General features: G+C 61.2%; 1 protein-coding gene across 12 annotated transcripts; it reads left to right on the top strand.

Moving 5' to 3' along the window:
• Positions 1 to 1,060: 1,060 nt before the first annotated feature.
• Positions 1,061 to 13,009, top strand: Pde4c (phosphodiesterase 4C). 12 transcript variants are annotated; one of them, XM_026389779.2, is made up of 15 exons: positions 1,061 to 1,223; positions 4,008 to 4,199; positions 4,707 to 4,743; positions 4,818 to 4,891; positions 5,160 to 5,212; positions 5,578 to 5,690; positions 5,768 to 5,861; positions 6,348 to 6,511; positions 6,674 to 6,772; positions 7,145 to 7,309; positions 7,389 to 7,488; positions 8,321 to 8,475; positions 9,808 to 9,930; positions 10,322 to 10,504; positions 10,719 to 13,009. In XM_026389779.2, the coding sequence occupies exons 1-15, from the start codon at positions 1,078 to 1,080 to the stop codon at positions 10,989 to 10,991; spliced, it is 1,971 nt and encodes a 656-aa protein (XP_026245564.2). In that variant the 5' UTR covers positions 1,061 to 1,077; the 3' UTR covers positions 10,992 to 13,009. The 12 variants fall into 12 exon arrangements, with proteins under 12 accessions (XP_026245564.2, XP_077652454.1, XP_077652455.1 ...); XM_077796328.1 differs by having other exon boundaries at positions 5,581 to 5,690; XM_077796329.1 differs by having other exon boundaries at positions 5,164 to 5,212; positions 5,592 to 5,690.
• Positions 13,010 to 15,036: the final 2,027 nt, after the last annotated feature.

Below are 15,036 nucleotides of genomic sequence, written 5' to 3' on the forward strand. Positions count from 1 at the left end.
TTCCAGTGTGGCGTGGTCGCCTCGGCCTCTCCCGGTGATTAATGGAATCGGGTCTCTGATGCCAGGACTCGGGCTGCCATTTCACTGGGGACACCCAGGGCCGGGCCCAGGCTGAGGGGTTGGGGTTCCTCCCTCAGCAAGGGGCTCCGTGAGGCCCACGGCCTTCTGTGTGGCCTCAGCTGGAAGGTCACCTTGGCCTCTGCCTGCCACGTGGCTGCTCCTTGTCTGTCCCATGCCTGTGACACCCTTGGAGACTCAGTCTCCTCTTGTGTAGCATGGAGCGGGACCAGTCTGGCCCAGTGTCCCCAGGGCAGAACACCCAGCACAGATGCTTGCATCGCCCCCGACACCAGGCCCCACCTTCTCAGGCTAGTGGGGTCCTTCTGCAGTTGGGATGGGGACAGGAGCTGAAGCGTCACAGGGCGGAAGGCTTGGCGGGAGGCGGACTGCGGATGTTTGTCTTGGGGAGAAGGAGGCATCCAGAGACGGGCCTGGAGAATGTCAGAGCAGGCGGGGGTCAGGCGGGGACTTGGGGGGTGCTGGGGGAGCGGAGCTGGCCCTGCAGGGAAGGCTGTGCCCTGCCACCTCTCTCCAGTCTCCGTTTCCCCATCCGAAGGATGGAGGGCTGTATTTCCAGCAGCCTTTCGGAGCCCTTTCCATCAGGGAAATGGACGCGGAGGCTGGACAGGCCAGTGGGTCTTCCCAGCCCCTGCTGAACTCCGAGCCTCAGTGACCTTCCTCCTGATGGCGAGCAGGGCCCCCAGCATCTGTGACATCCCTTTCCCACTTCCTCATCTTACACCCCGCGGTTAGCGGGCGCCAGGGGGACGTGCAGAAGGAAGTGGCGTAAGACTAGGCTCTGTCCCCAAGGGGCCACCTCCTAAGCAGGGGAGCAGAGTCTTATCGGACTCCGTGCCTCAGTTTCTCCGTTTGTCCCATGGGTCACCAGCGAGCGGTCCAGCCACTGGGCGGGGTGGCTGCGCCCTCTCTCCCTCCCCGCTGGGCCCCGCCCCCGAGGCTGTCCAGAAAAGGTCCCGAGCGGCGACCGCTGGCTCCAGCCTCCACGCGGTCCTGGCCATGCAGGGTCCCCCTGCGCCAGCCCCGGCCCCTGGGCCCGGCTCCCCTCGGGGCTCCCCGCGAGGCTCCCCCGGGCTCTTCAGGAAGCTCCTGGTGAACCAGAGCATCCGCCTGCAGCGGCGCTTCACGGTGGCCCATCCCCTGTGGTGAGGCGGGACGGGGGCTGGAGGGTCACCGGGCGGCGGGGCGGAGGCCTGAAGGGCAGATCCAAGGGCAGCCGGGGCCTCTTTCCCTTCGCAGCCTCTCCGTCCCCCGGCCCTCGCTCTCCGTCAGTTTGTGACTCTCCCCCCCCCCTCCCCATCTCTGTCTCCCTCCTCCACCCACCGCCTAGACACGCGCCCAGGGGACCGGCCGACTGTCCCTTCCCAGCTGTGTGGCCCAGAGCAGGACGGGCGGAGGCTCACGTCTCTCCTGACCCTCGCTGGCCTGGGACCGGAGGGTTGAGCGCCCTGGGGAGGGAGGAGAGGGAGGCTGCGTCCTTGGCCTCCCCACCCCGCGGCCATCCCAGCGCCAGCAACAAGATGATCCGGGGGCCTCACAATGAACCCGGGGTGTCCACCACCGAGCAAGACTCGATTTGATGCGGGCAGGATGTTCGGGACATAAGGAGAAGGAGGGCGAGTGTCCCTTTCCCAGGCTGAGAGCGGACCGCGTCCGCTCCGAGCCCGGTTCCCTGCAGCCCGGTTCAGCTGCAGCCCTGAGGAGGTCCACGGCTCTGGGTTCAAATCCCGCTCTTCGCCAAGCAAATGTCACCTCGTGGGCCAGTGGGTCGAGGCTGGGTCTTGTGGGCGCCGAGTGTGGCTGGCACCCTGCGTTCTTTTCGCACCCAATTCATATCCACTTGGCAATCTGGCACCCAGAGGCTCGGAGACAGGAGTCTCCTTCAAGGTCACATCGCCAGAGAGTGACAAGCTGGGCAGAGGGAGGTGTGACTGTGATCCCTGATGGTGCCATTTCAGACTGGACATGGGGTCCCGGGTCCCAGAGAGCGGCATCAGGGTACCAGGCACCAATGAAGAGCGGTACCTTCCGAGGGCTCAGAGCGGGCACCCGGGGTACACGAAGGTGAGGCTGAAGCAGGACCCGGGCGTCTAGGCTGTCCCCAAACCTCCTTCTGAGGTCCGGGAGCCCTGAGTCCGCATGCCTCGGTTTACCGGCCTGACCAATGGGCAGCCGCGCAGTTCCCAGAGCCAGAGCGACCTCACCCGCACCTCCCGCGTCATGGAACCGCCGCCTGACCCCGCCGCCCCCGGCTAAGTTTAGAGCAGAAAGAAAAACAGCACCCCCCGCCCCAGGAAGAGCAGGCGCTGCCCTTAACCCTCGGCGTCCGGGATTCGGACTCGAACACAGCACCCGACAGCTGTTCCCTGCCTCAGTTTCTCTGTTTGTCCCCAGGCACGCTTTCCCATAACCTCTGGGGATCGGTGAAAGAGGGACAGGGGGGTCGCCATCTGCAGGTCTCCCCGCTCGGAGGGCAAGTTGGGGTATCTGCCGCCTGCCAGCAGCGTCTCCCAGCCCGCCACCACGCGCGGGTGCCAAGGGCTCGGAGGGGTTACAAGCCACCCCCTACGTGACGTCACGGAGAGACTCTGGTCTCTCCAGCCCTGGGGGACCTGTCGGAGCGCAGGAACCCGAAGGAATCTGGCGGAAAAAGCCGAGGGCAGCCGAACTTCCCCGAGTGCGACTGGACTGAGCCGAATGTTCCCGACCTGGCCCGAGCGCTACCCGGACTTACTCGAAGCAGCCGAGCGTGTCCGGACTTCGCCGAAGAAACACGAACTCACTCGAACCTGCCAGGATTGCCGGAAGTATCCGAAGCTGCTCGAAGTCATTCCACCCAACTCCCGGTGAAGAGGTCCAACCCTGTGTGATCTGAGCCCCCCAGACACGACCGAATCTGGCCCAGCAGAACCGAATCGTGCAGAATCCCCCACCCCCCACTGTCTGAGCCAAATGTTGCTGCCCCCTGCCCAGAGCCTCCTGGTGGGTGTCGGTCTGGCCCTGCGACCAGGGTAGAGTCACAGGGGACTAGGTGGATTCAGGCCCTTGGGCAGGAGCTCGGAATCTGGGCGGTGCTGATTTCTCCTCCTCTCAGCTGTCCCATCCTCATCTTCTCAAAAGCCCTTGACCTCCAAGGTCGCCTACATCTCAGCACTTTCTCTGACCTCTGACCCCAAGAGGAAGGGCATAGATCCCTCTGCCCAGGGAGCTGTGGTGGGGGTAAAACAAAGACCTGGAGTTTGAATGGAGCAGGGGGTGTTGGGGATGACGGTGCTCAGGATAAAGGTAGCAGCTTTTGCGAAGGTCCGGGGGCTGAAAGGAACAGGCTCAGTGCAAACTGAAGATGGGGCGTGGCCGACGGCCGAGGGGCGGGGCCGTGAGGGATGAGGGTGGAGCCTGGAGGTTTCAGACAGTTGCTGGGTGGCCTAAGGGAGTGCTCAAGGCGTCTCTGGGTGGGGAATGTGGTATGTGGAGCCCTGGAGAGTGTGCTATGTAGGCGGAGCTGACCCTTCCAGGTGGAAGAGCCCAGGGCCATTTTCACGCCAGGTGGACTCACCCTGGGACCTACCCTTAGTTCCATCTTTGCTATACAGACGCCCAGTTACCGTTCTAGGACGCTCAGATGTGACCCCCTAGAGCCCTTGGGGACCGAGTTTAACACGCCTGTATTAGGGACAGGGTGGTGAGGTCTAGGGAAAACACCTGCCCAGGGTCACACGGCTACTTTGAGGAACGTTGGAACCCAGGACCTGGAGTCCAGGCCCAAGTGGGAAGAGTCGGGGTGGACACGCAGAGCAGGTGTGAGGATCACCCGGTCCCTGCGGAGCTGGGGGCAGGTGGCCACAGTGCCACCCAGGGAGGCGCCCACCGCCGCCAGACACCCAGCTGCCAGGGTCCTGTGCTCTGACCATTACCTCCTCTGCCTTCAGCTTTGACCTGGAAAATGGGCTGTCGCGTGGAAGGACTGTCCTGGACCCTCAGTCCGGGCCTGGCCTTGGACGTGGGGCTCAGGCCCCGGCCCCCCACAGCCAGCGGCGAGAGTCTTTCCTGTACCGCTCGGACAGCGACTATGAACTGTCACCTAAGGCCTTGTCCCGGAACTCCTCCGTGGCCAGCGACCTGTGAGTCAGGGCTGCTGGGGTGACGGCTCCCACCCTTCCTCTTGTCCACCCAGCCAGCTCCTTCTGAGAGCCACTTGAGCTAGATTTGGGAGTTTAAGTGGGAGTTCTCCAGGCCGTTAATTTATTCAGGGGAGTGTGCGGCAGAGGGTCTCAGGTGATCTGTGTGCTCCTGGGGCTGGGGGCGGGGGTGGCATTCTGGACACATTAAGGCCAATTATCAGCAAGTGAACAAATACTTTGATTTGAGCCTCCTGGTACCCGTAATGAAAAGAGAAATACGACCGTTTCTGTCCCGACTCCACTAAGATCCCCACTGCCCCTGGGTCTCGGGTTCCCCACTGGGGAAAAGCTGAGAAAGCGAGGCGCTGGCGGGAGGGCTGCGGGGTTCCCAGGGAGGGTGGGGGAGGAGGCCCGGGGCCAGATGAGGTCGGGAGGAGTCTCCAGGGGAGGTGCGCCCAGGCTGAAGACCTGCTCCTGATGGCCCGCCCCCCCCCCCGTCCCCCGCAGACATGGAGAAGACATGATAGTGACGCCCTTTGCCCAGGTGGGTTCCTCCCCCACCCCCACCACGATCAGGCTTCAGCTCCCGGCCACCTCTGACCACCTGTCCCCCAACAGGTCCTCGCCAGTCTGAAGACAGTTCGCAGCAACGTGGCCGCCCTTGCCCAAGGCCAAGTCCATGGTGCAGTCAAGTACGCAGGGGTGGGGCCGGTGGGGGGGCCGAGGCAGAAAAGCAGGCGACAGGTGGCTGGAGCTGCAGCTCAGGGGGACAGCTCTTGCCTGGCATGCGCTAGGGCCTGGGTTCAGCCCCCAACCCCACAAGAAAGCAAGAGATTTTAAAAAGGGGAGACAAGTAGGGGCTGCGGCTCAGGCACCTTCAGGTGGGGCTGAGGGGCGGGGCCTGGAGGACGTGGGGGCGGGGCCAGGTGGGGGCTACCCCTGAGCCCACTGTAACCTCAGGCAGGCATCTGTCGGGAACCCTCCACCCAGCAGCCAGCCCCCTCCACCTGCAGGTAATGCCTGTTCCCACCCCTCCCCCACTGAGAGACAGCTGTCACTTCCTCTCTGCAGTGACCTCCCCAGCCCACTAGCTCTTGCACTGTGGCTATTGTAACCCTGACACCCCTCCCCCTCCTGCAAAGAACCTTCTTGGCAAATGGAGTCCACCATTCCCATATTACAGATGGGGAGGCTAAGGCCCAGAGAGGGCAAGAGACCTACATGTGGTCACACAGCCACTTACAGACAGATCTGGTACTGGGGTCCTGAGCAGCCCCAGTGGGAAGGGTTTCAGGGTCCAGAAGCAGAGTTGGAGGCATGAAGGGCACTGGGTCCCCTAGTAGGGGTGGGACAGGTCCCTGACCAACTTGGCCCTCAGAAGACTCTGGGCAGAAGCTGGCCCTGGAGACCCTGGAGGAGCTGGACTGGTGTCTGGATCAGCTAGAGACGCTGCAGACTCGGCACTCGGTCGGGGAGATGGCCTCCAACAAGGTGAGAGGGCCACCCGAGTCAGGGCAGGACTGCAGCCCCGCCGACGGCCCTCCTCACGTCCTGCCCCCCGCCCACAGTTCAAGCGGATGCTGAACCGGGAGCTCACCCATCTGTCCGAATCCAGCCGCTCTGGGAACCAGGTGTCCGAGTACATCTCCAGAACCTTCCTGGGTGAGCTGCGAGGTCACTGCCCACGCAGGGTTGGAGAGGTCTTAAGAAGGAAGGGGAAGGCAGGCTGCTGTCACCAACCCCCACATGCAGGGGACCGCCAGATGGCCCCATGGGACTAAGGCTGCACAGGGGGACTTCCAGAAGGAAAGGGCACTGCAGCTGGGGTTTTAAAGCATGGGTAGGAGTTTGCCAAGGAGGAGCTGGAGGGAGTCCCACACTTGGAGCTGCAGGTTGGGACCTGTCAAGGACACTGGTGTGTTTGGGAAACGTGAGCCCAGGTGCTCAGGAACCAGGCCAGCCCGGAGCTCACTGAGACGCGCCCTCGCGGAGAAGGTGGCTTAGGGCCGGACGGGACCCTACTCCTCTAGCTTATCTTGGTCCAGATAAAAATGAGGGGGACCCAGGGCTTGGCTCGCTGCAGAGCCCGAGGCCAGACGGGACAGTCCCAGCTGGTGAACTGGCTCCTCGGGGCTCCACCGCCTACAGACCAGCAGACGGAGGTCGAGCTGCCCAGGGCGGCCCCTGAGGAATCCCAGAGGCCCATGTCGGAGATCAGTGGCCTCCGTGGGCTCCCCCACAGCGCCAGCCTCTCTGCAGCCACTGTCCCACGCTTTGGGGTCCAGACCGACGAGGAGGGGCAGCTGGCCAAGGTGGGTCCCCGGCCGCGAGGTGGAGGCCCAGGCTTGAGGCCCTGGCTCCGCGTGGGTGCTCCCTCCCGGGCCTGTGTCCGGGCGGTGAGCCCAGTGTGCCCCCTGGGGGTGGGTGCCACGCCTGGGGAGCCAGAGGGGTCAGCGCGGTCCCTCACATCTTAGGAGCTGGAAGACACCAACAGGTGGGGCCTCGATGTGTTCAAGGTGGCGGAGCTGAGCGGGAACAGGCCGCTGACGGCCATCATATTCAGCATCTTTCAGGTACTGTCCTGCCTTTGCCTTCCCAGGCCCTCAGGTTTCCTTCCCCTGATCCTGCCCCGAGTCCCAGGGACACTCATCTCTTCAAATCTGACACCCCTGAATGGGACAATGTGAGCAGGGTATTGAGGGATGAGTAGGAGTTCACTGGGCCAAGGATTTATCCTCAACAAGCCCAGCTCTGGGCCTGAAGGGACTCCATCAGGAGAGGACATCTGGACACAGACACCAGCAGTTCCGTGGGGATGTGAAGCAGGGGACAAGGACAGGGAGGGCAGGAAATCAGGGGAGGACGGGGGCACATGTGAGGTTGGGCGGAGTCCGAGGAGGAGCAGGGGCTGGGCCTGCGGCCCTGACCGGCCTGTGATGGACCAGGAACGGGACCTGCTCAAGACCTTCCAGATCCCGGCTGACACCCTGGCCACCTACCTGCTGACGCTGGAGGGTCACTACCACGCCGACGTGGCCTACCACAACAGCCTGCACGCCGCCGACGTGGCCCAGTCTGCGCATGTGCTGCTGGCCACGCCTGCCCTGGAGGTATCCGCGGCTGGGCCGGCTGGGCAGGTGCCGGGTGCCGAGTGCCCGCCGGTCACCTCTCCCGCCCTGGGCCTCTCAGGCGGTGTTCACAGACCTGGAAGTCCTGGCTGCCATCTTTGCAAGTGCCATCCACGACGTGGACCACCCCGGGGTCTCCAACCAGTTCCTCATCAACACCAGTGAGTCTGGGGTGGGGGTGGGGACACTAGGGGGAGAGGGCGGGGCCTGCAGGGAGGGGAGGAGCCTGCAGGGAGGGGCGGGGCCTGTGGGGATGGGCAGGGCCTGAAAGGATGGGAGGAGCCTGCAGGGAGGGGCGGGGCCTGCGGGGAGGGGCAGGGCCTGAAAGGATGGGCGGAGCCTGCAGGGAGAGGTGGGGCCTGCAGGGAGGGGCGGGGCCTGCCCCACCGCGACCACTGGGTGGTTTCAGGCTGACCCCAGCTCTGCTCTGAGCCCAGCCTTCCCTTGCACAAGCACTCAGGGACCTGGTACACAGTAGGTGCTCAATAAGTGAGAGAATGAGCTGAGGCAGAGCCCATTGGGCCCACTGATTTTTTTTTTTTTGATACCATTGGTTGAACCGGGCGCTTTACCACTGAGCCCCACCCCCAGCCTTTTCTGTGCTTTGGGGCCAGGGTCCTCATGAGTTGCTGAGGGCCTGGCTGCATGGTGGAGGCTGGTCTTGAACTTGTGATCCTTCTGCCTCAGCCTTCCCTGTCGCTGGGATCACGGGCGTGCACCATAGTGCCCTGCTTGAAACCTTAAGTTTGGGGAACTTTGAGGAGGCTGTGACAAGCAATTATTGGGCACCTGTGGTATGCAGGCCGTGGTGTGCTGGGGCTGAGAGCGGAGCCTTTCACTTAGCCTGTGTTCCATTAAGACCAACACTCGGCCCGCCATTCAGCCAGGGACAAGACACCCCCAGGGCCAGAGGAGCCCGGGCCTGGGTGGCTTCGGGGAGGCGCGCGGGCACTGGAGGGCGCCTTCGGGTCTCAGGCTCCCGGCTTCGCGCAGACTCAGAGCTGGCGCTGATGTACAACGACGTCTCGGTGCTGGAGAACCACCACCTGGCCGTGGGCTTCAAGCTGCTGCAGGCTCCGAACTGCGACATCTTCCAGAACCTGGGCGCCAAGCAGCGGCTGAGTCTGCGCAGGATGGTCATCGACATGGTGGGGCCACGGTGGCTGGGGGCAGGAGGAGCGGGGGCTCCCTTATCCTCTGTGCCCAATGGGGGGGAGTCGTGTGGACCCAGGCCTGTCCCCACGCTGAGCCTCAGCTTCCTCATCTGTGAAATGGGGTGATGACATCCGAGCCCTGGGTGAGGTGGGACCATCCGTCTGGCTCCTCAGGCCATTTGTGTGTGAGCAAGTGGAGACGGCACTCCTGGGGTTGGGGCCGCGGCTTCTTCTCAGCCTTACAGTAACGTCCATCCATTGGACTTTATTCAGCCAGGAGGACTCTGGGGAGTTTGGGGAAATCGTTTCTCATTTATTCATTTAACAAGCGTTTATTGAGCTATTATTGTGTGCTTGGACTGTGCCAATCTCCTAGCCAGTTCTGGCCTAATTTCTGAGATTCATGGTCCCTGGGGGAGATGGATCCTATGAGAGCCATATAGCATTTGAGAGGTGCAGATGGCGGAGGGGCCAAGGAGGGCCTCTAGTGTGGGGAACACAGGAGCCAGGCCCCTGTGGGATGGAGAGGTGTGTTCCCCACGGAGGGAACAGCATGTGTGGACGGTCTAGAGGAAGCCAGGCCCTGGGGTGAGGAGCGGCTGGGGTTTGGCGCGGTGAAGAGGGGCCTTGGTGGCGGAGCCACAGTAGGGGTGGCATTTGGTACAGATCAAGTGTTTGGGGAGAAGTTTTGAGACTTGTATTCAGGTCTCGGAATGTGGCTGTGTGTGGCTCACTCCTGGGCTGGGTCCACAGCTGTGCTGAGGGCTGAACTTCCCAACATAAGGCTGAAGATAGTCCTAAGGGCACACAGTGGCCACGGGGATGTTTGAAAGCACCATGCCAGGTCCCCAGATCCAAACCCTCCTAAAGATCCCATGACCCTCTCCATAGGTGCTCCACCTCCCACCCCCACGTCCTCTGCCCCCTCACCTCCATCTTTCTTGTCCTCACCAGCTCCAGCCCCACCTCCTCTCTGTTCACACCCAACTCATTCAACCCCAGGGCCTTTGCACAGGACATGACCTCTGTGGAGCCTTGGGGCTACCCTCTGGTGCCAGTCATCTCAGCTGCTGAGTGTCCTCACCCTTCCCCATACCCTGTCACACATGAGGGATGCTTGGCTGAGCCCAGTGAGCCCAGAGAAGGGGCCACTGATCGTGTCCCTCTTCTGAGCTGGTTTGCAATGAATCCTTTATCATACCCTCCCATTTGACAGATGAGGACCCGGGGACTGACAGTGGAGGGGTCTCAGTGGGGGTGGCCTCTAGAGGTGGGAAGCAGGGCAGATGGGTCCTCATGCTGTCACCCTCCCTGGCCTGTCCCCAGGTGCTGGCCACAGATATGTCCAAACACATGAATCTCCTGGCGGACCTCAAGACCATGGTAGAAACCAAAAAGGTGACAAGCCTCGGTGTCCTGCTCCTGGATAACTACTCCGATCGCATCCAGGTATGTGGGCAGGTGAGCCCTGGGGCCTCCGTTTCTGAAGTTCTTATTTAATTGCATTTATGAAGCACCCACTGTATGCCAAATCTGAAGAAATAATGTCACATGTCTCTGTTGTGGCCACTTCTCCTCCCAGGTCTGCTCCCCACCTGCAAGATGGTGTCTGTGGCTCGGAGCATTTCAGGGGCCTCTCTCCCTAGCACAGGGATGGGGGGGTCCCACAGGTCCCTTGTCCACCTTCTCCAGAAGTCATTCTTGAACCACAGAATCAATTATCACCTAAGTTTAAATTCTCTCCATGTATTTATTGAGCAGCTACTATGTGTCAGGCCCGGACCTGGGCAGGTTTGGAGGTGGCGGGTCCGGCCAGTGCCCTCCTGTCTCGACCCCCCAGGTCTTACAGAACCTCGTCCACTGTGCTGACCTCAGCAACCCCACCAAGCCGCTGCCCCTGTACCGCCAGTGGACGGACCGCATCATGGCGGAGTTCTTCCAGCAGGGTGACCGGGAGCGCGAGTGGGGCCTGGACATCAGCCCCATGTGCGACAAGCACACGGCCTCGGTGGAGAAGTCCCAGGTCTGGGGGTGGCCGAGCCTGGCCCGCGGGGGTGGGGGAGGGAAAGCCGGAGCTGGGCTAGCCTGGGGTCCCCCGACCAGGCACAGCTCGGTCCTGCCCTCGGGGGGCGTCTGAAGAGACTTTGGGGGCTTACCAGGAGTTGGGGAATGGACGTCCAGGAAGAGGGACAGACATGGCCCAAGGCCTGACCTGCCACCTGCCTGTGTCACCCCAGGTGGGCTTCATCGACTACATCGCCCACCCGCTGTGGGAGACCTGGGCTGACCTGGTCCACCCCGACGCACAGGACCTGCTGGACACGCTGGAGGACAACCGGGAGTGGTACCAGAGCAAGATCCCCCGCAGCCCCGTGGACACCGCGGTCAGCTCGGAGCGGGGGCCCCCCGACAGGTTCCAGTTCCAGCTGGCCCTGGAGGAAGCAGAGGAGGAGGAGGAGGAGGAGGAGGAAGCCCTGGAGAGGGAGCCCTCGGGGTCACCTGACACTTAGCTCCAGTACCCAAGGCCCTGGGGGCCCTGCCCCTGGACAACCAGGAAATTCCAGGCAGGCCCTGCGTGGAACCCGGGGCCAAGCAATGACCAAGCCCTTTGGCACCCGACGGCCCTCGTGGGTGAACTTTCCAGAAGGAGGCTGTAGGGGGCCCTTGCTTCACGTTCCCACCTGCTGAGTCAGACAACCAACTTTTTAGTGATAGGTAGGTCTCAGGGTCCAATGGAGGCTGGGGTCCACTCTGACCTCAGGTTCAGCTGAAATGGCTCTACGGGGCTGGACGGGGGCAGCTTCTTACAGCACCCTTGGGCTCTCCCTCTGGACCTCTATCCCTAGTATGGAAAAGGGGGTCTGCCAGGCCCTTGTCCACCTTCTCTAGTCGTCATTCTTGAACCACATCTATTACTGAATTCTTTCTTTCTTTCCATGTATTTATTGAGCAGCTACTATGTGTCAGGCCTGTGCCTGCTCTGTGCTTCTGGGGTAGCCCTGCACAAGGTAGGGAGGGAGTCAGCACCCCACAGGGGCCACAGGGGCCTCCCCACCCTCCTCTGCCAGGCGGCTCACGGCAGGAGAATGTGTACTTGAAGTGTTGGTGGGGGCGGGGTGCGATTCTCAGGGCCAAGGCTTCATGGAGACCCGATTCTGGCCCTGGAGCTGTGGTGGAGGCTTAGGAAAAGGGAGGCTCTTGTTGGGGACCGTCTCTGAAGGCTGATTTAAGCTGCACAGCACTTGTTGAAATGGTTGCTGTTTTGTTTTGTTTTTTCTTTTCCTGTTGCTGGGGATGGACTGCAGGGCCTTGCACGTGCCAGGCAGGCGCTCCACCACCCAGCTCCTCCCGCCTCTGCGTTCTCTGACTCCCTGCCTCCAGGTGTAAGGGTCTCCTGCTCCCTCTATTTCCCTACGCTGGGTCCCCCCCCAACCCATGGTCTCCTTCTTGACAACAGAACTGCATTCCACCCCGTACAGCTGGCCTCTGTGTCTCCTGATCCTCTGTCCCCAGAGGGAGGGAGCCCTGTGCTGCTTTCTTGCAGTCCTTAGCTCCTTCTGGGCCCCTGCTCAAGGTCGGCTGAGGATGTGGTGTCCGTGACATCCCTAAAAGATCTCCGACACGGGCAGCAGTGAGCATCTCTCTGGGGCTCAGTAAACCCTCCAGACTTTAAGACACCCTAATTTACAAAACTAAGTGTCCTATCCAGGTGTGGTGGCCCGCGCCTGTAGTCCCAGGGACTCAGAAGGCTGAGGCACAAGAGTTGTGAGGCCAGACTGGGTCATTAGAGAGATCCTGGGACGAGGTAGAAAAATAGAAAGGTCTGGGGGTGCAGCTCAGTGGTAGAGCACCCCTGGGTTCCATCCCTAGTGCCATAAAAAAGCGCATGGCCCATTTCATGAATGGGGAACGAGACACGGAGCAGCCCTGTCCCCTGCTCAAGGCCACACAGCCCTGAAGCGAATAGCCAGCGGCGCCCCCTGGCGGTCGGAGCGGGAGGTGCACCGGGCGGGGCAGGCGGTCCTCCGAGCTTGGCGGGGACCAGCTGGTCCTGGGCAAGCGGGCGTCCTACCGGCTTTGTGCTCAGGGCTCAGGTGGGGCCTGTCTTGCAACCCTTCCAGAAGCCTCCAGTATCCTCCCCGCCCCCACCCTGCAATGCATACACGATGCGCGTCATCGCCGCAGCCCCCGCGGGAGAACAGCGGCTTCTTTCGTAAATATTATGACCACTGGCCACTGGCCAGCACCCGGAGCGCTCGGCTTCCACCCGGGAGGAACTCAAAGGCATCTGGGGTCGTGAACTTGGTAGGAGTCCCTGCAGATTTTCCTCTGTCCTCTCTGGTAGTGCCGGGGATGGACCCCAGGGCTCCCCAGCAAGCGCCCCACCGCTGAGCTCCACCCGCTTCCTTCCAGACTTTCCAAAAGCAGAGACTTAGGGGACTTTGATTTCAAAATGTTCTCTCTCCACACTCCTTACAAAGTAGTATGTCTCTGCTGCCGCGGATTTGGGAATAATGAAACATAAAGAAGAAAATAAAGTATGACCATAATCCCAAAGCTGTCAATTGTCTTCCTTTGGTATTTCTACTTGTTTCCCTCGGGTCTTTTCTCCTCCTGCTTATGACATCGCTCACCTGGGGCTGGGGGTGGGGCTCAGGGGCAGAGCACTTGCCTGGGGTGCTCCAGGCCCTGAGTTCCATCTCCAGTACCACAAAAAAATAATAAATAAATAAATTGAAGCCGGTGCAGTGGCTCAGGAGGCTGAGGCAGGAGGATCTCGAGTTCAAAGCCAGCCTCAGCAATTCAGGGAGGTGCTGAGCAACTCCATGGGACCCTGTCTCTAAATGAAATACAAAATAGGGCTGGGGATTTGGCTCAGTGGTTAAACACCCCTGGATTCCATCTCTGGTACCTAAATAAATAAATACAAATAAATTTTAAAAATCATATGTTCTCTTCCAATTTGGGGCCCAGGGCATCCCTCTGTCTCCCTCTTACTGATTCCACTCAACTCCTCGAAGGCACCCGGCTCTGTCCCCCTCAGGGCTTCTGCATATACAGTAGTTACCACCAGCAGCGTCCCTCCTAGTCCCCACCCTCACCCTTTGGGTCTCAGCTGTGCATGGTCCCCTCCTAGAAGCCCTCCCAGGTCCTCTACCCCAGGCTGGCCCCAGCAGAAGCTCCCCAGGCTGCGATCCTTTGACCCGAGCCTGCTAAGCTCCAGTCCGTGTTCCCCAGAGGCCTTGGCCAGGTCTGCCTGGCCCACCTTGCTGCTGGGCTCTGCAACCTCGGGAGGGCTTTATCTATTTATTTATGGCACTGGAGATTGAGCCCAGGGCCTCCACCACTGAGCTCCACCCCAGCCCTTTTAGTTTTTATTTTGAGACAGTGTCCCACTAAGTTGCATTGGCTGGCCTCAAACTTGCAGTCCTCCTGCCTCAGCCTCCCTAGTTGCAGCAACTACAGGGATATGCCACTGTGCCCAGCCTCAATAAGTCCTTTAAACTTCTTCAGTCTTAGTCTTTCACCGGTAAAACGATCTCTTTGCCAGGATCACGTAATTCTAACAGACAACTTTTGAAGAGAATGTGTCCTGAGCCAGTACACAGTGATCCCGAGAAGACAAACCAACTGGCCTCAGTCTCCCATATCACAGAAGTAGAAACCGAGGCCCACAGAGGAGGCAGATGAAACCCTCACACCCCAGGTCTCGCTCCTGCTTGGGACTCTGGCCTTTATGGCCCACCCTAGACCCAAAGAGGAGGGTCAGAGAAGGGCTGGTGGGGCCCCTGGAATGTTCAGCCCTGGGAACTCCTGGGGCGACTCTCAGGGCCTCAGCTGTCCCCCTTCCCTCCCAGAGCTGGAGAGGGCTCCTCAGGGACAGAGGGGGTGTCCTTTGAGGTCTCCCAGAGGGGGCCCTTCTTCACCTAACCTCCCTGAACAGTATGACATAGTGTCACAGTCTAACTGCTGGGGACCCCAACCTCTGCGGCTCAGAGCTCAGGAAGGGCGGAGTCTTCCTTCTCCTCCTTCCCTTTCATGTTTGCTGGGGCTGGACCCCGGGGGCTCACACAGCCTAGGGCTGGTGCTTGGCCACTGAGCTGCATCCCCAGTCCCAGAATGCTCCTCAATCTAAAGATCTTGTTGTTAGTTCTGGGGATTAAACCCGAGGCATTTGGCCGCTGAGTCACATTCCCAGTGCTTTTTCTTTTTCTTTTGAGACAGGTCTCACTAAGGAACTCGCTAAGTTATAGAGGCTGGCCTCGAACATGATCCTCCTGCCTCGGCCTCCTGCCTCGCTGGGGTTCCTGGCCCCGCCGCCATGCCTGGCTGTTATTTAAAATACAAAGTCAGTGCGGGAGCTAGTGCGCATTCTCCTGCGGACGGGTATTTCTGGGAGCCACCGTGTGGGCAGCGCGCAGCGGCGTGCGTCCGGGAAGTCTGGGAGCTGAGCAGCGTCGCTGTCCTCACTTCCAGCCCGGGGCCGCCACGCCGCGTCCCCACCCAGAGGGCGGACTTGACTGAGGGTCTCCGCGTGGGCAGGGAGCCGCGGAG

Source organism: Urocitellus parryii, chromosome 3 (assembly GCF_045843805.1).
Source record: "Urocitellus parryii isolate mUroPar1 chromosome 3, mUroPar1.hap1, whole genome shotgun sequence".
NCBI classification, from domain to species: Eukaryota; Metazoa; Chordata; class Mammalia; order Rodentia; family Sciuridae; genus Urocitellus; species Urocitellus parryii.

What these genes read in the sequence shown, in the direction of transcription:
- Pde4c (XM_026389779.2), top strand. Translation starts at nt 1,078, where the DNA reads ATGCAGGGTCCCCCTGCGCCAGCCCCGGCCCCTGGGCCCGGCTCCCCT. An exon ending in GGGAGATGGCCTCCAACAAG is followed by an intron (nt 5,691 to 5,767) that starts GTGAGAGGGCCA and finishes CCCCGCCCACAG; the next exon opens with TTCAAGCGGATGCTGAACCG. An exon ending in CCAGTTCCTCATCAACACCA is followed by an intron (nt 7,489 to 8,320) that starts GTGAGTCTGGGG and finishes GGCTTCGCGCAG; the next exon opens with ACTCAGAGCTGGCGCTGATG.